At 44.7% G+C, this 27330-nt stretch overlaps 1 protein-coding gene across 1 annotated transcript in view; it reads left to right on the top strand.

Moving 5' to 3' along the window:
• Window positions 1-27330, top strand: part of LOC308354717 (scavenger receptor cysteine-rich domain-containing protein DMBT1-like) — a gene marked incomplete at its 5' end in the record, with an annotated part of 109032 nt that overhangs the window by 28543 nt on the left and 53159 nt on the right. Inside the window, 8 exons of the mRNA XM_080822340.1 lie at window positions 62-124; window positions 1172-1435; window positions 1656-1727; window positions 3829-4146; window positions 16741-17058; window positions 18877-18948; window positions 20778-21095; window positions 25142-25327. Coding sequence (XP_080678466.1) covers window positions 62-124; window positions 1172-1435; window positions 1656-1727; window positions 3829-4146; window positions 16741-17058; window positions 18877-18948; window positions 20778-21095; window positions 25142-25327 — 1611 coding nt within the window. The remainder of the gene's footprint in view (window positions 1-61; window positions 125-1171; window positions 1436-1655; window positions 1728-3828; window positions 4147-16740; window positions 17059-18876; window positions 18949-20777; window positions 21096-25141; window positions 25328-27330) is intronic.

The raw sequence follows: 27330 nt of genomic DNA, 5'->3' as shown, positions 1-27330 counted from the left end.
GCTGCCTTTTTTCTTCCTTCTTGACAGACTGATAGTGACCTAGCTTTGTGCTTCCTCCTAGTTGAAAACTTCTCAGAGACCTCACTGATCATAGCCCCTGAAGACTTCACACTTCCATCTGCAGGTATGGGAAGTAGTTCCTGAGAATTTAAGGGATGATGGAAATCATAGAGAGAGGCATTTCTCCAAGCTGGAGAGAAACCACAGGCAGAGTTAAAGTGGGAGATGGCCCACTTATAAGTCATAACATTTAGAGCAATTTTCTTCATCATTCTTCACCTTTTCCGTCGCCATAACTTCTCATCTGTAAAACGGAAAACCACGCCCACCACATGGGGTTGAAAAGATTAAGAAAGAAACGTTTAAGTTAGTGGCTTTCTAAGACTCTGGCACTTCACAGACCAACAACAAATGTTAGTTCCTGTCTTAGTTTCCTTTACATAGTAAAGCCATAAAGAAAGATTATGAGACAAAGGCACCAATTTGCTATAAGACTAATATAGTCTGACCAAGAAGGGGGACTACCTAGCAATGACCTACATAAGGATAGTCTAGTTTCCTATTTTGCCAATACATTAACATCTCATATTTCAGGGGACTACCTAGCAATGACCTACATAAGGATAGTCTAGTTTCCTATTTTGCCAACACATTAACATCTCATATTTCTACCCTTATTAATGGCAGAGGGATAGGATATAGCTAAAATGATCAGGAGACTTAGGAATTCTGAAAATTTCTTAAAGAGAGTTTCGTATTTTGACAGAGCGCCTGGGTGGCTCAGTTGGTTAAGTGACTGCCTTCAGTTCAGGTCATGATCCTAGAGTCCCAGGATCGAGTCCTGCATCGGGCTCCCTGCTCTGCAGGGAGTCTGTTTCTCTCACTGACCTCTCTCCTCTCATGCTCTCTCTCTCTCTCTCATTCTCAAATAAATAAATAAATAATCTTTTTTTTTTTAAAAGGTAGAGTTTCATATTTTGATAGGAGGATTTAGTAAAGACTCATGTAAGGGATGTGAAATTGAAGACTGTTCTGGCTGTGACTCTGTGGATACATGAGAACTGTGTGATCTTGCATATTTAAAAGTGGGGATATAACCACAAAAGATACAGGGAACCTTCCAGATGGGAAAGCCAGTACGCCACTGTTCCGCCTCCTTGTGCCTCCCCAGGGGCCTGGATGGCCGTGAGGCTGGTGAATGGCACAGGCAGGTGCTCAGGCCGGGTGGAGGTTCTCATCCAGGGCACATGGGGAACCGTGTGTGATGACCTCTGGGACCTGGCCGAGGCCACAGTGGTATGCCGCCAGCTGCAGTGTGGCCGGGCCGTGACAGCCCCCACAGGGGCCCACTTTGGGGCAGGCTCCGGGAAGATCCTGCTGGACGACATGCAGTGTGCTGGCGCTGAGAGCCACCTGGGGCAGTGTGTGCACAGGGGTGAGGCTGGGCTCAACTGAGGGCACCTGGAGGACGCCAGCGACATATGTGCGGGTGAGGGGTGAGGGGCTGTCACCATCCACGATGTCACTGGTTTTATTTCCCTTCAGGCATTCTCCACGTGCACTCACACCAGCCATTACACAGTGTATTGAAGAAGTCCCCCTCCATACTGTAAGCCTCATTATTAGAAGCCATGTCTGTGCCTTTCAATCTTCAGGTACTGATGGTGCTCCGGCCCCCAGCCCCACCCCAGGGCCTGAAGCTCCTTCCTCAGTGGACACACTCACAGGTAGGTCATCTTTGCTGCATTTGCTTTTGCTTCTGTTGACCCTCTAGAAGACACTTCCTCAATCTACACTGTGCTAGAGGTACGTCAAGACAGCAGAGCCACCGAATTCCTCTTTACGGTGCAAACACTGCAGATAAGAATGAAAAGGGGCAAGACTTTTACAAGATGGGATGCTTAACCATCACTGGAATTCTCAAAACATTCCTTTTCTGCCTCTCCGAACTTATTGCTGGGAAATCCAAATTGTATTCCACTGGTTCAGGGGTTCAATCCATGGCTATCTACTCAGTCTTAAAAGGACCCAAAGAGGCTCAAAGCATTATGAGAAGCAGATGATGCCCAGCGTATCTGCCTACCTATCAGAAGGAGGCAGTGGGGAGAGCTCCCTCAGACTGGTGCCCGTAGAGGATGGGGACGGCCGCAGAGCTCCCAAAGCTGAGGCACCCGGTGTGGGCACTGCTCCTCCAGCATCCGACCTGTGCTGGGTCTCCCCTCTCCGCTGGCAGCAGCCATGGCACCTGTGGGTTATTACTGAAAGTTAAGGTCGGCGCCACCAACACCACTTGGCCAAGGAGGAAGTGACAGCACAAATCTGCTCTCTGCATTAAAGATCCAGTCTGCTGGGTTAATTGCTACTTGACATCTTCACTAGCCCCCAAATATTATGACAGTAAATTCATCTGACGGGTGTTTGTTGAGACAAAATGGGCAACAAGAGCTGCTGAAAATCACACATTGCTTAGGTAACCCAGGGTCTGGGTGAGTTGGCAAACACCTAGGGCAAAGCTAAAACGTCCTGTTGTTGATACTAATGCCATGTCCCTACTTGCACATAGCCGGTGGTTTCCTGAAAGAGAAAGAAGAGAGATGGCAACAGAGAGAACCAGAAATGGACTCACGGGCCTTCCGAGAGCTAGAGTGTACAGGCCATGGGCAATATGGCAAAACCTCATCTTAGAGACTGGAGAACTAAGTGTAAAGACAGGGCAAAGTGAGGGCTTCCTTGCCTCAAGCATTGTGGGGGAAACCAGTGAACGACTCAGTGTCATAGTTTTGGAATGTTCCCATTGTAAGCATCTTCTTTCCTATATGGTGATGACAGGCTCTTAGTCCCAAGTGATGTCCCTGTTTGTGCCCCTTCACAGGTGATGGACTATCAGCTGCCATACCCACAACGCACCCTCCTACCCTTCACTCCACACTCGCACCAGCAGGTAATGCATCCCTGTGACTTGCCTAGGGCTGTGCTCCAGGTTTTCTGAGCATCTAGCCTGTGCCACGCACAGAAGTACGAGCTTTCACCAATACTGTTCCTCCATAATTACCATAAAGGAAGGTGTGATCTCCAGCATTTCACAAATGCACCAACAGAGGCTCAGAAAGGACATGAACAGAAGACACTCTGTGATGCTAGAGTCACACAACCATACGTGGTGAGGGCTGGAGCACCCAGAGACACCCAACTACAGGGATCAAGTTGGTTTCGTTGTGTTTTTCTTGGGCACATAGATCGATGTTGCCCCTGGGTATATTAGAGGAGAAAGGTGTGAATGAGGACTAACTGCTCATCCCAAGGTGGTCTGAGAAAAGTACATGGAAATGTTGCATGTCAGGTACATGAATAGGCTGTCTACAACAGAGCCTTTACTGTAACAGAGAGACAAAAGACAGAATGTTCACTAGTAATTTGGATTGTCCATTTCCCTGCATTGTTCCAGCTGAGCAACATTGGTCTCCTCAGCCTCCTTAGCGCATGAGCTAATGCCTCCCTGCCTTCAATTGCAGAACTAACATTTCCATAAGCCATATCTCCTGTACATCCCCAGGTAACCAGAAAACAATTCCTTTCAAAATCACCCGTTGTATTGACTTCTAGGTCTCTTGGGCTACACTGGCAGAAGACAAGTCCTCTCAATACAAAGAAATAGAAAAGATAAATAAAGAAAGCTACAAAATCTGTTCTTTTACTGTAGGTGATGGGGGTTGTGACCAAGAGACAAAATTTCTGAATATTTGAGCAATTATCGGCCAGTGCTCTACCCCAATACAGGAACTCTCCCTGCCCTCAGAGAGAGTCTCTCTCTTGCTTGTGCCTCCCCAGGGGCCTGGATGGCCGTGAGGCTGGTGAACGGCACAGGCAGGTGCTCAGGCCGGGTGGAGGTTCTCATCCAGGGCACATGGGGAACCGTGTGTGATGACCTCTGGGACCTGGCCGAGGCCACAGTGGTATGCCGCCAGCTGCAGTGTGGCCGGGCCGTGGCAGCCCCCACAGGGGCCCACTTTGGGGCAGGCTCCGGGAAGATCCTGCTGGACGACATGCAGTGTGCTGGCGCTGAGAGCCACCTGGGGCAGTGTGTGCACAGGGGTGAGGCTGGGCTCAACTGCGGGCACCTGGAGGACGCTGGTGTTGTCTGCACAGGTAAAGAGCTGTTGGTTTTTTTTTTTCACATGACATCTCTTCTTTGTCTCCCCCCTCACATTTTTCTCCATGATTATTTTAATGACACTTATGTTATAAATGGCACCATAGACCTTAGCTTGTGTTTTTTCTTCTGGCAATTAGGTGGCGATGGTTCACCACGCCCCACTCCAACCACAGAGCCTGAAAGTGCCACCTCTTCATACACACTGTCAGGTAAGTCCATTCTTTGCTTGATTCTTTTGCTTCAAGATTTTCCTCCCTAGAACGTCCCTTTCTTAAAGCATGTTAGGAGGGTCTTCACACAGAACAACTTCAGGGGCACCACCCTCGTAGAATGCACTGTGGAATTTTGTCCCCATGGAGGTCATCACATGTTATTTGTGAATGATAAATCCTGGGGTTGTGCAGCTCAGTAGCCCACGTGGTTGAGTCACTCCAGGGTGGAATTGTTATCAGCCACTCTACATGGTACCACACCATACAGAGGGGCCCAGAGCAGAAGGGGAATCAGGTTTCTCATTTCATCACCTAGACCTCTTAAATAATTCCTGACATTGCTAAAATGACGCCTGCATGTTGAGAATGTTGAGTTGACTCCAAAGGGTTCAGAGGCTCAGTCTATTAAAATTAATTCAGTTAAGTTTGAGTTAATTTCTACCAACTGTTATTTAAGGTGATCGACACATATTTTTAAAACTGCTTAAAGATTCACATACCAGTAGATATTTGTGTGATCATTATATAGCATCCTTTTTTTTTGTTTTTTGGGGATTTTTTTTTATTTCTTTTCAGCATAACAGTATTCATTGTTTTTGCACCACACCCAGTGCTCCATGCAATACATGCCCTCCCTAATACCCACCACCTGGTTCCCCAACCTACCACCCCCTGCCTCTTCAAAACCCTCGGGTTGTTTTTCAGAGTCCATAGTCTCTCATTGTTCACCTCCCCTTCCAATTTCCCTCAACTCCCTTCTTCTCTCCATCTCCGCATGTTCTCCATGTTATTTGTTATGCTCCACAAATAAGTGAAACCATATGATAATTGACTCTCTCTGCTTGACTTATTTCATATAGCATCCTTTTAATTTCAAGAATCTGGAGAATACAGGAACAAATAAGTGGTTAGAAGAAGACACAGCATATAAAAATGAATAGTTCCTCTCTCTGTAGATATTTGATAGGAGAGCAGTGAAGCCTGTTCCCTTAAGTACACAATACAATGTCATCATAAAATGGTTGCTGGTGAAATTCTCACTGACATCAGCCAGACACTCAAGAGTCCCCTTCTTTACTCTGATTGGAACTGAGTCTCGGTTGCTTCACCATTAGGAGTAAAGCTTCTGGTGTTTTTGACATACTAAGACTGATTCTACATTATCCTATGGACAATGAACCAGAAGTCCAACTAAAAAAAAAAAAATAAGTTATATGTATTTTCCCTTTTCTATTCCAGCCCATTTTAAGTAACAAGTTTGGTGGCTTAACAATTTATAGATAGTCTAGTTACAAATTATTTAAACAGATCACAATAATGAAATGACTGGTCAATTGTTTATATATATAAAAGAATATTATGAAAAATATCAAACTCACTGACAAATGTTAAGGACAGTATCATGAACTCCTTGGTACCCACTACTGAGCTTTATCAAATTCTAATATTTTGCTCTAATTGCTCAAGATCTTTTTAAAAAGAAAACCATACAACAACACAATTAAAGAGTCATACATTGTGATCAAGTGGGATTTTTTTCCCTGAGATGTAAGGATGATTCAACATATACTAATCAGTAAGAGTGATATGCCACATTAACATAATTAAAGATTTCAAAAATGAGTACAATCAATGAAGGGGATTAAGAATACACTCATTGTAAAAAAAAATAATACACTCATTGTGATAAGCACTGAGTAACATATAGAATTGTTGAATCACAATGTTGTACACTTGAAACCAATATATCACTATATGTTAACTATACTGGAATTACCATTTTAAAAAACAATTAAATAATTAAAAAAAAAAGAAATCACATGAGGCAGAAAAAGCATTTGACAAAATTTACCACCCTTTCATGATAAAAATGGTTAACAAACTAGGTGTAGAAGGAAAGTACCTTGACATAATAAAGGCCATATATGACAAGACCATAGTCAATATCACACACAGTAGTGAAAATTTTAAAGCTTTTCCTTAAAGATCAGAAGAAAAGACAAGGATGCTCACTCTTGCCACTTCAATTCCATATAGTACTGGAAATCCTAGCCAGAGCAATTAGACAAGAAAAATAAATAGAAGAAATGAAATGGGAAAGGAAAAAGTAAAATTCTGTTTCCAGATGACATGATCCGATTTGTAGAAAACTCTAAACACTCCACAGAGAAAAAAATAATGTTAGGACTAAAAGAAATCAGCAAAGTTACAAGATACAGAATCAACATACAAAAATCAATTGTGCTTTTATACACTAACAATGAGTGTAGAAATTAAGAAGACAATCCCATTTGCAATAGCATCAATACGAGTAAAATGCTGGGGCTCCTGGGTAGCCCAATGCTGGGATGTCTTCAGCTCAGGTCATGATCTCAGGGTCCTGGGATCGAGCCCTGTGTCAGCCTCCTTACTCAGCACAGAGCGTGCTTCTCCTTCTCCCTCTGCCTGCTACTCCACCTGCTTATGCTCTCTCTCCCTCTGTGTCAAATAAATAAGTAAATTTTTTTAAATGTCCATACTACCACAGAGATCTATAGACTCAAAGCTATTTCCACAAAAATCCCAATGGCAATTTTTATAGAAATATGAAAAAAAAACTAAAATTCATATGAAACTACAAAGACCCAGAATAGCCAAAGTGGTCTTGAGAAAGATCAAAGCTGGAGGCATCATGTTTCCTGATTTCAAAGTGTATTATAAACCTACACTATGGTGCTGGTACAAAAATAGGCATGTAGACCCATGGAAGAGAATAGAGAAATAAACCCACACATATATACTCAACTGATCTTTGACAAGGATACCAAGAACACACAGTGGGAAAAGGATGGTCTCTTTGACAGATGATACTGGGAAAACTGAATACCCATATGCAAAAAAATGAAATTGGACCCCTACCTTACACCATATGCAAAAGTTAACTCAAAATAGGTTAAAGAATTAAACATAATGCTTGAAAATATTAAATTCCTAGGAGAAAACAGGGAAGTCTTTTTCACACTGGTCTTAGCAATAACTTCTTGGATATGACAGCCAAAACACAGGCAACAAAACCAAAAATAAGTAAATGGGATTGTATCAACCTGAAAATCTTCTGCACAGTGGAAGTAACAATCAACAGAATTAAAAGGCAACCTATGGAATGGGAGAAAATATTTGCAAACCATGTATCTGCTAAGGGGTTAATTTCCAAAATCTATATGAAGCTCCTAAAACTTATATTTAAAAAAATCAAATAACCAGATTTTTTTTAATGGGCAAAAGACTTGAACAGACATTTCTCCAAAGAGGACATTAAAGTGTCCAACAGGTATATGAAAAGATTCTCAGTATCATTAATTGTTAGGAAAGTGCAAATCAAAACTACAATAAGATATCACCTCACACCTGTTAGAATGGCTACTAAATTTTTTTTAAAGATTTTATTTATTTATTTGACAGACAGAGATCACAAGTAGGCAGAGAGGCAGGCAGAGAGAGTGAGAAGAGGAAGCAGGCTCCCTGCGGAGCAGACAGCCCGATGTGGGGCTCGATCCCAGGACCCTGGGCTCATGACCTGAGCCGAAGGCAGAGGCTTTAACCCACTGAGCCACCCAGGCGCCCCAGAATGGCTACTAAATTTTTTTAGTTTTATTTCTTTGAGAGAGAGGGACTGTACACGTGTGATGCACATGGGGGTGAGGGACAGAGGGAGGGGAAGAGAGCATCTCAAGCAGATCTGCAACCTGATCACAACCTGAGCTGAAATCAAGAGTCAGACACTTAACCAACTGAGCCACCCAGGCACCCCAGGATGGCCACTATTTTTAGAAAAGAGAGATAACAGGTATTGGTGAGCTTGTGGAGAAATTGGAGCCCTGTACACTGTTAGTAGAAATGTAAAATTGTTCAGCTGCTATGGAAAGCATTTCAAAGATTCCTCAAAAAATTAAAAATAGAACTACCATATGATCTAGCAATCCCACTTCTGGGTCATATATCTAAAGAATTGAAATCATTCTCACCGCACTACCGTGTTCATGGTAACACTCACAATAGTCAAGATATAGACCAACAGATAACTGGATAAAGAACATGTGGTATACACATACAAAAGAAATATTATTCAGCCTTAAAAAAGAAGGAAATTCTGACATTTGTAACAACATAGGTGAACCTGAAGGACATAACATTAAGTGAAATAAACTAGTCACAGAAGAATAAAGACTGCGTGATTTCACTTATATGAAGCATCTAAAATAGTCAAACTCGGGGCACCTGGGTGGCTCAGTGGGTTAAGCCTCTGCCTTCAGCTCAGGTCATGGTCCTGGGGTCCTGGGATGGAGCCCCACATCAGTCTCTCTGCTTGGTGGGGAGCCTGTTTCCTCTTCTCTCTCTCTGCCTGCCTCTCTGCCTACTTGTGGTCTCTGTCTGTCAAATAAATAAATAAAATCTTTAAAAAAATAAAATAAAATAGTCAAACTCACAGAAGCAGAGAACAGAATGGGGTTGTCAGGGGTTGAGGGAGGGGGAAACAGGGAGTTTACTGGGGAAGAAGTTTCAGTTATACTGGATGAATAAGTGCTAGAGATCTTCCATACAACATAGTGCCTGTAGTTGACAATACTGTATTGTGCACTTCAAAATTTGTTAAGAGGATACACATTATGTTAAGTGTTCACACGAAAAAAAAAAAGAAGGGGAAAAACACAGAGAAATTCTGGGAGGTGCTGGGTGTGTCTGTTACCATGACTGTGGTGATAGTGTCACAAGTGTTTTCATATATTCCAACCCAACAAGCCATACACATTGAACATGTGCAGCTCTCTGGATATCAAGGATACCTCGGTAAAGCTGTTTTAAAAAGGAAACAATACAGTACTCTATTACTGTTTTATGAGTCAATAAGATGAAAACTGGGCTGCCTTAATGTCCTATGGAAGCCTCACAAGGCTTAGGTTACTCAGAGCCCAGATAAAGACCCCACAAATAAATGGAATTCAGCCATTCAGCCATTAATTGATTGTATGTCCCTGTGGTAGAACACATCTGGATTGCTCCTCAAAGGAAAAGAGGGGAAAATCCATAATTGGTTGTGTGGGCACTTAGCAAAATGGCCCACCATCCAAGTATGAGCATTTTCATCCCGCAGTGAGTCTGAGATCCAGTGTGGGATGAATGTGGCAAGAAAGGAGGTGGGAATGATGACTAAAAACCCTAGTAGAACAGATTTGTGCCTAGCCTTCTCTTTGCGCTTGTCAGAAGTTCACTTTCTGGTGTTTTCTAGCAATGACAGAGTGTCTCTTTGTTTTACATGCACAGGTGATGTACTGACAGCAGCCGTGCCCACCACAGAGCCTGCTACACTTCCTGTGACAACGAATCCCCCAGGTCGGCTGGCATTTCTTCTACAGGGAATAGAGGGAGGGCACCGTGGGCCAAACACTGGGCTGTCCCCTTCCCAGACATGATACCATGCGGAGTGCTTATCACAGCCTTGGGAGGACTCCTTGCCTGCATAGGAACAGACCCAGAAAATGACGTTCATGTTTGAATGTGACCTTCGAGCTGGGTTGGTCTTTCTAAAGTTGAGATTCAGGGATGTCCCGATTACTAGAGATGCTTCTGTTTGTCCCCACCCACAGGTGATGAATTATTTGCAACCATAGTCACAGCAGAGCCTGCAGCCCCACTATCCAGACCTACACCCTTGGCAGGTAAGTCCTTGGGAAATATCCAGGAAGGAGCTAATGTTTGTGGAACAATCAAAATGTGATGAAACAGAGAATCGGTTCATTTGTAGAATGGACAGTTCATTAAGCACTCACAACAACCCACCAGTCTTATTCTACCCACAACTCCATCATTGTTCCACAAAACGAGAAAGGATCACTTTCTAGCATCACCCACCCACAACCTGATGAAGTTAAGATTTGGGCACATTACCAGTCTGACTCCAAACCCACATGATGACTAGCCTTTTGGGGTCAGGGGATAGCATGTCCAAAGCTACCTCTGGACTACTGGGAAGAGAACATTCTTACAAGTCTTATTGCTATGGTGGAAGTTCATTAAGACCATAACCAGGAAACTGGGGATTCAGCTGTGGGTCCTCACTTACTCTGTAGTTTTTAGTACAAAAATCCTAATAGGAAAAACTTTCAAATTCACATTTTCCAGTGTGACGGTTGGGCAAAATGGCAAAATATATCATTTTAGTATCCCTAACACTCTATCAGAAATGAGTCCCAATCTGTTTCTTCCTTCCTCACCCTGGTGGACCTGCCTGCATATCTATGATTACAAAGGGGAAAAGCCTGTTGTGCCATTTTGGCATCTTTAAGATTGGTTCCGCAGTAATGCACATCAGCAATAAATGAATTTTTCCAGGTCAAGTGTAATCATGTGAGTGTGTTTAAAATAAATGCTATGGCAGAAGTTGGTGGCTGTGTGTAGTCATTCTGCTTCCTCCTAAAAGAGCATCACACAGCAGTTACACATGACCTCTGATGTTTCAGACCCTGGCTTGAGCTACTTCTTGACATCCTTTGGGCCCTTAGGCACTTTTGTCTTCAAGGACATTATTAGATGTGTGTGTGTGTATGTGTGTGTGTGTGTTTTTGTGTATACACACACACACACACATCTAATAATATTTTATGACTGTGTTGGTATAAAAATGTGGAAAGCAGACTTGATTGTAGTCATCTTTTTATTCTAATTTTTTAAAAAAAGGACATTTTGGGGGCCTTTTAAAAGTCACTTAGCCCCAGGCAGTGGGCCCACCACGTCCGATCGATGAAGCTATCTGCTGCTCTGGGTTCTGAATAGCTAGTCTGAACCCACCACCACCCCAAGGCTGTTTGGGGAAGAGGGAAGACATGACACTTTTGCCCATCACGAAGCTATTTCAAATTGGAGGTGAGGGGATTCTGACTTACTTTACAGCTTCCTGGGGGTGCGGAATCGACTAGTTGTGGTAAGAGCCATTCCAAGTTCACAGACTCAGAGCTGGGCTCTGTAAGCCAGGCTGCTTATTAATAGCAGTGGTTCCTAGCAAGGCAGCCTGTTCTTTGACCAAGTTTGCTCACAGGAGCTTTGTTGAAAGGAGAGGTTGATCTTTTAGGGAGCAGTGCACACAGTTCCTGGTAGGACCAAGTGAAGAGCAGTAGGCAAGTAGGCAATAGTCACACTTTGGTGTTTCCATGCTTTTCCGGAATGATGTGGAGAGGAGGGTGTCCACAGAGCAAATATCGACACCCCAGGAGAACTGGGACTTTGGGGAAACTTGACCTACAACCTCTCAGCAGGCTTCCTCGCCTTCTTTTCTGAGCGTAATCTCCTTGTGATTATACTAACAGTGTACATTCCCACCTGCAATTCTACTCGCATGTATATGCTAACTGATCTCAAAAAAGAACCTGTATGTTAGAGAAATATTACTACTTCTGTTATTTGCATTATGTTGTATTATATTATATTATACTGTATTATATTTCTACTTCTATTTTGTAAGGTAGAGAACTGCACACAATGAGACACAGAACTCTTAAATTCTTCGTTTAACTAAGAAATCCAGTGAGGCAGTGGGTTCTGCTTCTTATCTCTTCCGTGTAGGGAACTGAGACATGCTGAAGATCACTGATGACATAACACAGAAACCCACCAGGGTTGTTTTTTTTTTTAGAACACTCTAGAATGCAGAATGTCAATATCATGGCCAGAGCAACAAATAAAACGACCATGAGAATCGCAGACCCTTTCACTAGACAGAAATAATACAGATTATTTCTACTTTATTAAAAATTTCATCTGTGAAGACAGCTTTATAGCACAAAATAGTATCTGTTTTTCTGTATCTAACTGAAAAGAAGGACTTTTTCTTCCTTTCTACCTTGCTGAGATCTTTCTCCCAGAGGAGCTGTTAGAATCCCTCTGGTTAGCAGTGAGGGAAAGAACAAGTCTGAGTAACTCTGCACTTGCAATAAGGATCAGAAAACAAAAGAAAGAAAATTTTGATAAAAGGAATGTGAGCATATATATTTTGCATCTACAGAAACAGATCTTCATCTGTAATAAGTTAAAATTTATTATAAAAATTCCGTAGGCTAAGGGGTGCCTGGGAGGCTCAGTGAGTTAATCCTCTGCCTGGGTCCTGGGTTCAAGTCCTGCATCAAGTTCTCTGCTCAGCAGGGAACCTGCTTCCTCCTCTCTCTCTGCCTGCCTCTCTGCCTACTTGTGATCTCTGTCTGTCAAATAAATAAATAAATAAAATCTTTTTTAAAAATCTGAAGGATGAAAAGATATTACTGCTTTATAAATTCCTACATTACATGGGCAGCAGCTCGCTCCAAAAAAAAAAGGGTCTTTTGTTTAAGTAAAAGACATTGTCTTCATACCTTTTGACTCAGTTGTTTTTTATTTGGTGTCTTGGTATTTCTATTTTTACCTTAGCTACTGAATTATTAGCTCTAAATTAGCCTATACTCAGATGTATAGTAATATAAATTTTAAGATATAATTTGGTACCTTATGTCCTGCATACATTTTCATATTTAAATGTTTCAAAAATAAAATGCACCTTATTACTAAAGACAAGAACAGGGGGAAAAAGAGCATTAGTCATTATTTCTTTTTTATCATTATTATGTTATCTTAGTCACCATACAGTACATCATTAGGTTTTGATGCAGTCTTCCGTGATTCATTGTTTCCATATAATACCCAGTGCTCATTATACCACGTGCCCTCTTTAATACCCATCGCCAGGCGAACCCATCCCTTCTCCCCCGTACCCTCTGAAGCCCTCAGATTATTTCCCAGAGTCCATAGTCTTTCATGGTTCATTTCCCCCCTCTAAATCCCCCCCTTTCCCTTTTCCCTTCCTTCCCCTAATGTCCTCCGTGCTATTCCTTTGTTCCACCTACAAGCGAAACCATATGACAGTTGCCTTTCTCTGCTTGATTTACTTGACTTAACATAATCCCCTCCAGTTCCATCCATGTTGATGCAAATGGTAGGTATTCATCCTTTCTAATGGCTGAGAAATATTCCATTGTGTATATGGACCACATCTTCTTTATCCATTCATCTGTTGAAGGACATTTCAGCTCCTTCCACAGTTTGGTGATTGTGGCCATTGCTGCTATGAGCACTGGGGTGCATGTGGCTCTTCTTTTCAGTACATCTGTATCTTTGATGTAAGTACCCAGTAGTGCAGTTGCTGGGCCATAGGGTAGCTCTATTTTTAACTTTTTGAGGAATCTCCACACTGTTTTCCAGAGTGGCTGCATGAGCTTGCATTCCCACCAACAGTGTAAGAGGGTTCCCCTTTCTCCACGTCCTCTCCAACATTTGTTGTTTCTTGCCTTCTTAATTTTTGCCATTCGAACTGGTGTAAGGTCGTATCTCAATGTGGTTTTGTTTTGAATTTCCCTGATGGTTAATGACGTTGAAATTTTTTTCATGTGTCTGTTAACCACTTGTATATCTTCTTCGGAGAAGAGTCTTCTGCCCATTTTTTGACTTGATTATTTGTTTTGGGGTGTTGAGTTTGGCAAGTTCTTTATAGATCTTGGATACCAGCCCTTTGTCTGTCATGTCATTTGCAAATACCTTCCCCTATTCCATGGATTTTCTCTTTGTTTTGCTGACTGTTTCCTTTGCTGTGCAGAAGTCATTATTTCTAAGAAAAATTTTGCTTTAGTTTTGTTATTAGGATATGTTGGTGTTTCCTGAAACGTGTTGTGTGGAGTCTGAATGTTGCCAGACAGTAACACTGACTCAAACCAGGGCTCCGTTTCCAAATCTCAGAAGTTTCTATTGCATTCATGGGATGAGTTCTTGGTTTTGTTGTAGTTTTACCTCAGGACATCTAAGGGATTTTATTCTGTGAGTGAGCTTGTGGATTCCCAAAAGGGGTTAAGTATCCACCATTTTCCAAAATTATCTGACCAGGGAACAGTTTCATTTTTCTGGAGGCAGCTCTTAAGACTAGTATTTGGCCTAACGTGTATTAGTGAAAGGTTGAGTTCTAAATTATTGAATTCCTCATGTGCTTCCCTGAATTATTCTAAACAAATTTGGGTGAAAAAAAATGCTTTCCAGACTACTAAAACAGAGACACATTTGTAAAATTAGGCCTAGTTAATGTAGCAGTATAACAGGATTCTTTCCCCCTCCCTTCCTCCCCCCACTTCCTGCCTGCCTTCCTTCCTGCCTTCCTCTCTCCCCGCTCCTTTATTACTCTCTCCCTCCCCCCTTCCCTCCCTCCTTCCTTCCTGCCTTCTTTTCTTCCTCCCTCCCCCCTTTCTTCCTCTTGCCTTTCTTCCCACCCTATCTCCTTCCTTCCTCTCTCCCCGCTTCCCTCCCTCCTTCTTTCCTTCCTTCCTCTCTCCCCTTCCTTCCTTCCTTCCTTCCTTCCATCCATCTGTCATGGTGTTCTATGCACATGTGCTAAAATTTCACAGTGCTAACAGGCTTACTGTCATGTAGCCTTCCTTCTCCAACTTCACCCACTACCTTGGTTCAATACCTATAAAATATTAATCTGATTCTTTTGAGATTTCTCTCCAGTTTTCATTTGTTTTGCTTTCTACTAAGTAAATCTTACTAAGATTTCTTGCATGGACCGTGGAAACAAATGGCCTAATTTCAAATACTGGTTCCCCAGAACTGTGTGATCTTGGGCATGTTTTTCAACTGCTTTGTGCCTTAATTCCCTCACCCACATATAATAATAATAGAATAATAGAATATGTTTGTATATAACACATCTGTGAGTGTGTCTATATGCATGTATACACACTATTATTTATATACACACATCTACACATGCACATAGATACATAGATGTGGTTTGAGGACCATGGTGGAGGTTAAAGGAACTGATGGTGTCAGTTACTTAGTGCTGGACACTAGAAAGTCTATATAAACGTTAGCCTTATTATAACTGTCGTCATCATTGTTGTCATCAAATATTTGCTTTTTGCTGAAGTGAGAGAACTGGCCTAGAGAAATTTAAACACATTGAGAAATGGCTTTCAGATGTCAACCTCTGCACAAGGCCTGGCCTTTCTCCCAGGGTGGTGGCCAGGTCCCAGGCGTGAGTCCCTAGAGAAACAGAACGTGAGTGCATGGCACTTCCCTCACCCGGGAGTCAAGAAAGTCACAACTCACCCAGGTTTGAAGGGATGATACAGAAGGTCCTCCTTGGCACATGGGACTCTCAAGGTCCAGAAGGCTTGAGGAATGGGAGATACTTTGTAGACATCTTTCGGAAACACAATTGACCATGATCCCCTTCTTCCTCAGCATCTCAGGCCCACGTTGGTTGGCACCCCATTCCTCCAAACATCACCCGCAAGGTTTCTCTGGGGTGAGTCTGCTCACTTCTGGTGGGTAGCCACCCACGCCCAGCCCACTACAGCCCAAGTTAATGCCCTGCAAACATCCTCCTGACCCCACCCTGTCTGCTCTCTAGTTTCTACAAAGAATGTGCTGAAACTTTCCATCAGCTCTTATCCTTCCATCTTCTCTGTCCTTATAGATCACAGCGTTCACATGCCTTTCTCATGCTTGGGGAAGGATAAGCAAGGAGCTCATTTAATCAAATCATGTTGCAGTTGAAGACCCCACAGGTTTCCCTCCTATGTGAACTTGCTGTTCCTTTCACTGTGTCTGGAGCGAGCCCCTTTCCCTTATGATCAACCTGCAGAAATCGTCTTCATGTTTCAAAGCCATTTCTTCATGAACTGATCTCCCAAAATAGATAAGTGTCCATCACCAATAACACTATTAGACTCCTAGAGGTGTTCCTCGTTATTTGTCCTGATAGTGCAATGTGTGTGGCTTCTCCATCCTGTCACTGGTTATAAATTCCGAGGGGTGAACTTTATCTAGTTTTGCATCTTAATAGACCTTAAGTGAACATTCTGTGGTTAAAAGTACAACCATGCTGGTAACAAAGAAATGTCTCTAGAGTTGAAAAGAGTGCCCTATAATCTCCAGATTACACCACACTGGGCAACTTCCGTAAGAAGACTCTAGTCAACTGTCCACCAAGGCATGGCTGTCAAAGGGCCCCCATCCATGCAACCCTTAGGTCAAGGGTTCCCTGCAGTTCTTTTGCTATAGGTGGGATGAGGGGACATGTGTAAGGTTGAGAACCCAGGGCCTCTGGCTTTCCCACTCTAAAAGTCAGATGCTGCTGCCTACTGGGGTCTTCTAGGAAGAAGAAAGTCTAGCCTTGATGTTCCAAGACTGTAGAGGTCTCTATCTGCCCAACCCAGAGGAATTATCACATCAGCAGCACATCAGCGCACTATAACAGGATCAAGGCAATATGCTGACACAAAGGCCAATCTCACAATTTCCCATTGCTCTGTGCCTCCGCAGGAGACTGGATGGCCGTGAGACTGGTGAACGGCACAGGGAGGTGCTCAGGCCGAGTGGAGGTTCTCATTCAGGGCACATGGGGAACCGTATGTGATGACCTCTGGGACCTGGCTGAGGCCACAGTGGTGTGCCGCCAACTGCAGTGTGGCCAGGCTGTGGCAGCCCCCACAGGGGCCCACTTTGGGGCAGGCTCTGGGAAGATCCTGCTGGACGACGTGCAGTGTGCCGGTGCTGAGAGCCACCTTGGGCAGTGCGTGCACAGGGGTGAGGCTGGGCTCAACTGTGGGCACCTGGAGGATGCCAGCGTTATCTGCACAGGTAAGGGGTTGGCTGTCAGCCCTCATTAGGAAGTCTACTCCTATCCCCTCACTTCTCATTCTTCCACACACACAACATAGCATAGCCCAGAAAAGTCAGTGGATTGAGGCAAGCAACTGGTGTTGTCTACATCCTTTCAAAGTCATACATCAGCCTGACCATCCCCTTGCTTCTTGTTGAGTATGGCTCACAATCGCTGATCCAGGCTCAGAAGTGGCTTGATGGTTTGAAAATTTGGGCTGAACCTGAATTCAGCCAAATCAGAGTATCTGGAATAAAAATCCAAATTCTTGCATTTGTGAAAAAAAATAAAAATAGAAGTTCAGGCTCAAAACAAAAAATTATTTGATTACATCAACTGGCTGGATCTGAGAAAGAGCTGACCTTTTGGTCAAGAAACAGCTTTCTAGTTCACACAGTCCCCATCACTCAAATCCCTTATCTGTTTTATTCCCATGGCCCTTGGAAACTTTGGAGTTTGAGTTTGTGACCTCTAGGTGATGGGCCAGATTTGTCAGCTGATGTTCCAGGTCCTCCACATCTAGACCTGGAGACCTTCCCAAATCTATGGGTCCTGCTAGTTGACTCTCTGCCACACAGAATCTTTCCTGATTCCATCCTACTGGCAGCTGGAACAAATGTCCCCACAAATGACAAGCTCTGCCAGGCTGCACCTGGCCCTTCCTGAGCCTCTCAACACCTAAGAACCCTGGGACAGGAGTGGGTACTGCCTTCTGATGCTCCTCTGGGACACTCAGCATTTGCTGCCTGGTCTTGTGTCTCAAATCCCCGGGGAAAATACTGAGACCCTCAAGGGCACAGTCTCTGCCTCTCCCTGCTTCCCACGGCTCCCTAAATCTAGGATAATCCCAATAAACAGCCACTGAATAAGACATGATAACATGCACAATCTCTCTTCACGCTGACAGGTGCTGACTCCACAGCTGCTCTGCCTACAGGTAGAACCCGTGTTACATTTGGCATCATCTACTAGACCTGGCATGATGTAAGAAAGATCATGAGGTTTAGAGTCAGATCCTGGTTTGATTCTCAGCTTCATTTATTCACTCATCTGTTCATTCAGTGGATACTGACTGAGTGTCCACTGCGTACTACTCTGTGCCAGTAAGCACTGGGGCCACAGCAGTGATCAAACTCCCCCCCACCCCCAGCTCTCTCCCATCACAGGGCCTGCACCCTAATGGGAGGAACAGACATGATATAGGATCGGTCTCAGTTATGGGACCTCAGCCAAGTTATAGCATCTCTTGATCCTGTTTCATCTCATTTTTCTTCACAAGAGTAGGAATAACAGAGAATTGAATGATGGAGAATTAAGTATGACAATGCCCAAAGATACCTAGCACCTGACAAGCACTCACATAGTTCCTCCTTTTGGCCTAATGCTGACTAAGAGAGGTTGTGTGGGGGATGCAAAGCACCCTGAGCTGGAGGAATCTGATCCTGGCTAGTCTCTTTCCAGATGAATGACCTTGGCCCTCATTCTCCATGCTATTAGAGAGAGATGATGACCAACTGATGACCTCTCTTATGGCAAGCCACATGGGGCAAATTGCCCACGAGCTTTGCTTTTCTGATGGTCATGTGGTGCATGTTCGTTTGTCAATGAACAATAACACTATGTTCTGTCCTAAATGAAGATCTTGGGGCTATGAGGTCATTGGCCTTAGAAAGCAGTGTCATGGTTATTCCTGGTGAATCCTGGGGGGAGGCAGATGACCCCTTGAAGCAACTGTATCTTCTCCCTGTGTTCTGACTGTTCCCTGATGACAGTTCTTCCTTTTTACCCACCAATAGCCTATGAGAACCCGCTTCCCACATCATTGGTGATATCAGCAGGTCAACAGCCACCTTCTTCTACACCTCCAGGTAAGGCTGTTTCTTTTTATATTATGTCTTCTGAACAATTTTTTTCATCCAACAATGGATGAGTGAATAAAGATGTGTCACTAAGGATACATAATGTCACTGGGGTTATATAGAACAATAAACAGAGTTGACCCTCAAGTAATCTAAGTTCATGGGGGAAGGAGGGAGTACCCTGTTACCAAAAAAGTGTGGTGATTGCTCTGATGGGGGAGCACAGGGTGCATAGATGCTCAGAGGAGGGTCTCCATCTAGAGCCAAGGGGTCTGGGCAAGACCAGAAAGGGGAAGGGACAATAAAATTATGCCAGGCAAGGAGGAAACTGGACAGACTGCCTTTGGGCTGTAGGGTGGGAGACCTTAACATGTGTTCCAAATTAGAATATAGGGCTGGCCAATACCATACAGAATTAGTGAGCATTTGCTGGTTTGAGATGGTTTTCTGCTGTGATCAGGGATGAGTAACATTTCAAGATATTCGGCCTTGAATTAGGTTGTTTGTTTGTTTGTTTGTTTGTGTTTACGAATTAGGCCTAGACTGAGGTCAGATAAGGTAGGTAGGAGTAAAACATTGAACCCCTGAGTCTTTTAATCTAGATGTACAGTCAAAAGGTCCAGGAAGGAGAGAATGGAGCCATTATCACTCCCCGGGGCTTGAGCATCCCTGGTAGAAGAATGCCCAGCAGGTGCCACAGCTCCTAGCCACGGGGCATGGTGTGGCAATTACCAAGGGTGTTATTGTTGGCTGTGTGAGTTTCAATCACCTGAAATTACGTCTTCCTTTTTTGTGTTTTTCATGTTAACATTATTTATATATCTATCCAAGCTCTTTTCTTTGCATACAATTTTTTATTGAGGTGTAAGTGACATATAACATGAATATTAGTTTTAGGGCTACAACATAAGGATTCCACATTTGTATATATTGCAAGATGCTCCCCACAAAAAGTAACTTATCTTAAAAAGGGAGTGTAGATAATTGCCATTGCCGTGTAAAACCATCCCAAGACACGGTGGCTTAAAATGGCCACCATCTGTCACTGCTTATGGTCCAAAGTTCAGCTGGGGAGTTCTGCCCCTCTGGGATGGGCTTGGCTGGTCTTGGCTGACTCTGCTGGGCTTGTCCATGCATCTGTGTCTAGTTGACAGGTCAGCTGAAGGCTGCCTGACCTAGGGTAGACTCCCTTATGTGCCTTACTGTTCCATAGCTCTTATCGGAGGTGACAGAGGTGATGAGGCCACCTCACTTTGGTGTCCTCAGCTGCTCTGACCACCGTCTTTTAGCACAAGCCCTGAAGTGATTCTCCAGGGAAGCTGAGCAAAATACTACTCCTTTGTCACCTACAGACTAGCTCAAGCTTCCTCACAGGATTCCCTCAGTGTTCCCACGGAATGAACTGAAGCCTGTCATGCCTCTGGAGGCCTCAGCTCCACAGGAGTATACATTACTCCTGCTGCATTCTGCTGGCCAAAGCAAGTCACAGGCCACAGCTTAAAGTCAAAGAGTGGAAAGTAAACTAACCTCTCGACCGGCAGGGCAACAATGACACACTGTAGAGAGTGAGGATGTCAGGAAGACAAGCACTGTGGTCATTTTTGTAAACACTCTACCACAGGCAAGCTGTCTTAAACTTGAGTGTGGATAAGGAAGACATTACAGGCTTCTTAGAGCAGACTTAGCTGGAGAATGGCATGGGAGCTCACATGACCACGCGAAAAGTGTGGATAGCAAAGTCATGGAAAATAAGAAAAGCTAGGTTGGGTAACAGATAGTCCAGTCATCGAAAGGCAGAGAGAGCGACCATCACCCCATGACCCACCATTCTTTCCCAGGAGGCGGGGCCCCCGTGCGGCTGGTAGGTGGCCATGGGAGGTGCGCAGGCCGTGTGGAACTCTTCTACCAGGGAGTCTGGGGGACTGTGTGTGATGACCTCTGGGACCTGCCGGAAGCAAACATCATCTGCAGGCAGCTGGGGTGTGGCTGGGCCGTGTCAGCCCCAGGTGAGGCTCACTTTGGGGAAGGTTCTGGGAAGATCCTCCTTGACAACGTGCACTGCAGGGGAGATGAGCCGCGCCTGGAGGAGTGCTCCCACATCGGCTGGTTTTCCCACAACTGTGGGCACGGAGAAGATGCCGGCGTGATCTGTTCAGGTAAACCTCGACTCCCCTCCCAGACAGAGCCAAGCCCTGGCTCTTCCTGAGAGAACACTTTTCAAAAGGCCATGTAAATCTAGCTGTTGAAAAGGAGCCTGTGCATTATTTGCTCACAGCAGATATTTTAACCCCTCGTGTTTACAGATGCTGAATACTCAACCGTCTCACCCCTGGGTAAGGAAGGCAATATTTACATGTGCAGTTTCCCAAAACCTTGGGGAAGAAGTTCTTCTGGAAGTTGGATGTGTCATCCTCCAGGCCCATGGAGTGGCTGGGACATGTGGAGTCACCTGACTGTCCAGTGGGAGAAATGGATAGTACCTTAGAAATCATTTGATCCAGCCTCACTTTCAACTTCTCCCACATTCTGTACACAGGAAGCAGATTTTAAATTTCTCAGACATGTGTATAGCCCTTGTTACCAGCTCTGAGGGTCACAAGGCAATGGCAATGAGATATGGGTAGGGGGATGATTAAGGATACGTCCTGCCCAGGGGCAAATGGCTGGTGGGCTGGACCTGGCCAAAGTCAAGGTGACCATTCCCACCCTCTCCCTGCTTCTGCTTTTTCCCGCCCACAGAGCTCCTTTTGCTATTGGTTTTCCCACAGGCTCTTAATGCCAGCACCCAAAGTTTTCCATGCCAGTACCCTCTCTCCTTCATCAAACCCCCAGGTTCCCTGATGCCCTGCCCTCAGCTGGCTCTTGGTCAGAGAGTGAATCATGAATAAATCCGAGTAGAAAAGGTCTGATAAAGCCTCAGGCACATACCTTCCTGGGTTGTCAACTCTAGCAGGTGGGAATGGATTGGTCACAGGAAAGGTCTCCAGTGGGGGGTTCTGGGTCAGGTGTCCCTGGTAGGAGATATGCAGGGAGCATAAAGGAGGATCCACGGCATCTTTGGGTGTTGGCTCCCCATCTCTGAGCAACACCAGGTCAAAGGAAAGGGTGAATTGGGGCCTCTTCCTATTCTTACCTCAAAGTCTCATAACTCCAGGCCTTGGGTCACCGGAATTGGCTATAGTTGGCAGAATTTCATGGCTTCAGTGTTCTTAAACCCCCAATTTTAAATATATCTCATTTGTGTGTATAACAAGAAAATATATCAAAATCTGGGAAGGATCTAGATCAGTGCTTTTTCCATCCCACACGTTAACGTCCCCTGCATGTTCTGGCCTTGCCCCCAGAGAGGACTCAGCCATTCTGGGAGGGGCCCCACACTGTATTTGTTATGAGCTCCTCAGGGGATCATGTGCAGCTAGTGTCAGGATCTCAGTGCCAGCTGACAAGCCACATGTCCTTTGTGTGTTTGACAGATCGCCCACTGGCTGTCATAGCAGGACCAATGGCCACAGGTGAGACTTTGGTGTCCTTGGCTGCTCTGACCACCATCTTTTAGCTCAAGCCCTGAAATGGTTCTCCAAGAAAGCTGAGCAAAATACTACTCCCTGTATGGGTGACCCCTTTGAATCCACGTTCTGAGTGAAGAGTCCAATAATGAAGGCAGATGAATTTATGGTTCCAGTTCCATTGCTATGTAGTCACAGAAGGCAGTCAAAATAATCAAGTGACACCAGTGTGCTTGGTCTCCAGCATGGACAGTGCATGTGAAGGGAAGGCACGTGGCTCCTAATAGCAGTGTTGCCCAAGCGCTACCCAAGAGCATCACTGCAGAGGGCTGCTGCCGTAACGACCATGTTCTTCTTCTCCACCCTTGTCCCTTTCTGACAATCTCTTTCTTCCTTGTTCATCCTTTCTTTGCATCTTCCATTTGCCCCCCTCTGTTTTTGCCTATATCTGGGGCTCCACTAGACTTTTCTTTCTTTTTTTTTAACTTTTCTTTTTTTGTTTTTTAAGATTTTTATTTATTTATTAGACAGAGACACAGTGAGAGAGGGAGCACAAGCAGGGGGAGTGGGAGAGGGAGAAGCAGTCTTCCCGCTGAGCAGGGAGCCCGATGTGGGTCTCCATCCCACGACCCTGGAATCATGACCCAAGCCAAAGACAGATGCTTAACGCCTGATCCACCCAGGTGCCCCTCTGCTAAACTTTTCTTAACACCATTTGGAGATAAAGGGCTAAAATAATACCGATGCCTGGACAGCCTGGCTGGTCCTTCTATGGAAGAGCCATAGGTAGATGACCAGAGCCAATCAAGTATAGGTCCAATTCTTGCACTGCCAGATAGTCTGATGGAGAAAGCCATTGCTACAGGTGTTACTTTTAATTTTGCACTGAATATTGGACAGATGGATAGACAAGCAGGTGGAAAACAAATGGACAGGTGGTAAACAGACAGACACAGAATGATGTCAGTGTTGGAGGGACAGATGACTCAGGGGAAGTCCTCTCCACTTAGTAGTAGATTTTTAATAGTGTAATTTTAATAAATTATAACAGATGGCAGATGGGACCCTGACATCTTCATATACATAAAGACTCCATGTAGACTCAGCTTTACTAGGGGAAATGAAGCCATTTACTCATTACTTCTGGTGGCCTGACAAAAGTCAAAGCTACAGAACCGACCACTAGGGGAGCAACAAGCAGAAGGAAAAATTCTGGCTGATACTGGATAACTGCTCTGCCCACGGCCACGTCCACACCAGGATAGAATTCTCAAAACAAGTGAGAGATGTTTCAAGATCCAGACACTCTCATGCCCTAATTTCCTAAGTTTACAAGAGTTTTTAGACTGGTGTATGCCCCTGACATGTCCTAAGACATACCCACAAGGTTAATGACCAAAGAGACATTTTTGGTGAAAAAAAAAAAAATGAAAGGAAAAGAGGGTGAATTACAAAATTAGTGAACTGAACAATGAAAAAAAAACTGGAATTCTAAAATATTTTTCTTCTTTAGAAAAATCAAGGTGTGGCGGAGTAATTACCAACTCATCTGGAGCGATTAGGAATCCCCCACAGAACGAAATGCATGACAACATAACCTGTGTGTGGGAAATAAAGGCCAATGCTTCTGATCACATACTGCTGGCATTTCCGTATCTCAAGTAAGTCACGAGTACATGACTGAAGTACACCGTGTAGTTTAAAGGTCTGAGCATTTTCCTGTGCTTGATTCTCACAAGCAAAAGAGTCCTTCATGCCCTTCTTAATTTTGAATCTTGACGTGATTGTAGACACACAGGAAGCTACAAAAATAATATAGAGAGTCCAACATACCCTTCACCCAGCTCCTCCCAATGGTGGCATCATTCTGTTTTCTCCATCTTCCACATCCACTTATGTGTGTGTGTGTGTGTGTGTGTGTGTGTGTGTGTGTGTGTGTGTGACAGAGAGAGAGAGAGAGCGAGAGAGAAGGAGAGAGAGAGAGAATGTATGTTTCAGTCTCTGGTTAAAGATGCAGATTCCAGGGAACCCCCAGACCTCATAAATCAAGAAATTTTAGGTTTTAATATTGTAAATAGTCAACGTTGATGTCATTCACAAATGAATGTCTTCTGGAAATTAACTCCCAGGCGCAACCTAAATTATTTATTGCTATTGAATTTTGCTTGATCAAAAAATGACTTAGAATGGACGGGTCATGAGGCTGAGGCTTGGGGATGGTCTTCTGACTCTAACCCTAGGGGCATCTGAACAAAACGTCGCCAGGAAGAAGAGCTGACAGATGGGATGGCTTGCACAAAGCAGGCTGGGCAGACTTGGCAGCGCACGCACTTCCCTCTAGGCAGGTCGCCTACAGAGTTCCTAAATAGGTGGCTTGGAGCCTGAAGCCCTGTCCTACAGGCAGGCTGTTGCCTGGCCCTACCCTTGGCCCTGGGCTTCCAGGTACCCGCAGCCCCAGGCCTCAGCAGGGGCCCACCTAGTACTTCAGCCTCCTCTTCCGTCTTCCTGTTAAGATCCCATCCCCTCAAGAAACAGTGGGATAAAAGGATTTTATACTATGTTCAAATGACCGACGGGCTTTAATCTGTCCCCAGTTTTATTGTCATGAAAGACAGGTCCTGCCTCACAGCATCCCTCTGAGATCTGCTAATGGGGAGGCTAAGAGGCAGCCATTGGTCTTTGCTTCCCTAGCCTAGATTGCACCAATGAATATTTTGAAATCCTGGACGGCCCTCCATCCTCGACAAAGTCCCTGGGGAAAACCTGCTCTGGGTCCTACCTCACCTACGCGTCCTCCTCCAGCTCAATGACCCTCGTGTACTTCCGAAGCTTCAACAACATAGGGAAAAACTTCGTTGCTTATTATTACTCTGCACCCAAAGGTATGGACGGTGGTTAAAAGCAGGAGCTTCGGAGCTGCAGCTAGACTGCCTGCCTTGGGGCCAGTTAGAGCCCCATCACTTACTCTGTGACCCTGGACAAGAGACCCAACCTCTCTGTGCCTCAAACCATTTCCTGTGTAATGGGGATTAGAGAAGCTTCCTACCGAGGCTTGTCGTGGGGCTTACCTGGAATGACACAAGGAAAGCCCTTGAACAACGATGGTACATCATGTGCTCAGCGCTTGGCAGATTCAACCCCAAGCCTGCTTCCCCATAAATACTCGGTACAGTTTGCCCACTGGGACACCGCTTCTGGATGTACACTGAATCTAGTACGAGGCGGGTGTTTCAGGACCTACAGAAGCAGCAGCTGTGGTCCCAGTCTAAGAGGGGCTCATGTACAATCTGCAAGCAGTTTAAGACAAACCCGTGTGATGCAATTAGAGGACAAGTGGAATAGACTAAATGAAGGCAAACAAATGGGATAGACTAGAATATACTAAACTGACATACACATGCATCTCAGCCAAAGACATTAGAAAAGAGAGAGAGCCATGTGGGCTAAAACACGAAGGAAACATAGGAAGAGACGGCCTTAGATTTGTCTTTAAGCCTGGCCAAGCTGTGAGTTGAGAAATGGGGAGGGGGCACACAGGAGAAGGAGCAGCGTGAGTACAGAGATGGGATGTACAGGACATGTGGGAAGAAGGCAGACAGAAGCTGAGCCAAGGTTTCTGATACAGCACAGGTACTCGAAGTTGGGTAATCACAGCAACAGTGATCAAAATAGCAACGAACATTTGTTGAATGCCGCTTTTACGCGAGGCAACCGTGTAAGCCTCTGCATGTGTTACCGCCTTTCATCTTCACACGGACCCATGGTTCTTCCCCTTGTACAGTGGGGAAACTGAGGCTAGAGAGGTTCCATAATTGTTCTGAGGTCACCCAGCCGTGGATCCCGCACTATTTACCACTGAGAGAAAAGAGTCTGTCTCATGGACCCCATGAGCAGTTCTATCATCTGTCTTGGCTGAGATGCTGTTCAGATCAGTCTCCCGCGCTGGTAGGGAGCGCCAGGGTGGCTCAGTGAGCACACTTGGGAAGTATGCTATGAAATGGGGAGGAGGCGCTCTGTGTCACAAAGTGGGTCGGAGCAAGTCATTGTCACTGTGATTGAGCAGTCACTGACGAGGCTTCCATGTCGTTGCAGAGGCGAGTTCAAGGACCCCACATCTAATCAGTGAGTCACATTTACTGTTGCTTCTTTATCTTCATTCCTCCTTTGTGTGTCTTCCTCTGACCCCCCCTCCTGGTGCTTGGAGTGTCATAGTTTGATCTCTGCTTCATATGTTTCCTAATTTCCTGCATCGGTCCAGCTAGCCGAGAGATTCTGTCTGTACATGTTTTGCACAAGCATAACGCCCATTCGCCGTAGAACCAAGTTCCACATACCAGCCGTTGGGTGTCTGTAAATTGGTAATTGCCAATTTGATTTCTTAATTCCTTGCTTTTAACAAAAACAGTGAGACACATCTAATCAAGTCCTGCACACTTAGGGAAAGTTAACAAAACAGAAGCACATGGAAGAAATGGCTTTTTCCCTAGAGGGGCACCATACATGTTTGCATTCTGGCACAGAATGGCACAATTTAAGTGTCATCATATTTCCAGTGACTGGACAGAAAGGAATATTACTTCTGTTGGATCCTACATGTCCGAGGAACAACATAAACAGAATGCGATTTGAGAGGCCCCTTATTATAAAGAGGCAAGGGAGAATGAATCAACCAGAATCTTGGTGTTTAAGGGATGCTGCCATCTTGACCCTTTTTATCTGAAGGGTGTCGTCTTGTATTCACAGCAATCCCAACAGCAACACCCAAGACAGTGACAGCAAGACCAGGTAAGCCCGGGGATGCATGCGTTCACTTACCAACTATCCTTTCCTCTTGGAACCTGCATCTGTACCTGCTTCAGGGGCAGAAACTGGACCAACTGCGTGT

The sequence above is a fragment of the Martes martes genome (assembly GCF_963455335.1).
Source record: "Martes martes genome assembly, chromosome: 14".
Lineage (NCBI taxonomy): Eukaryota > Metazoa > Chordata > Mammalia > Carnivora > Mustelidae > Martes > Martes martes.
This window is presented reverse-complemented; position numbering and strand designations above follow the sequence as displayed.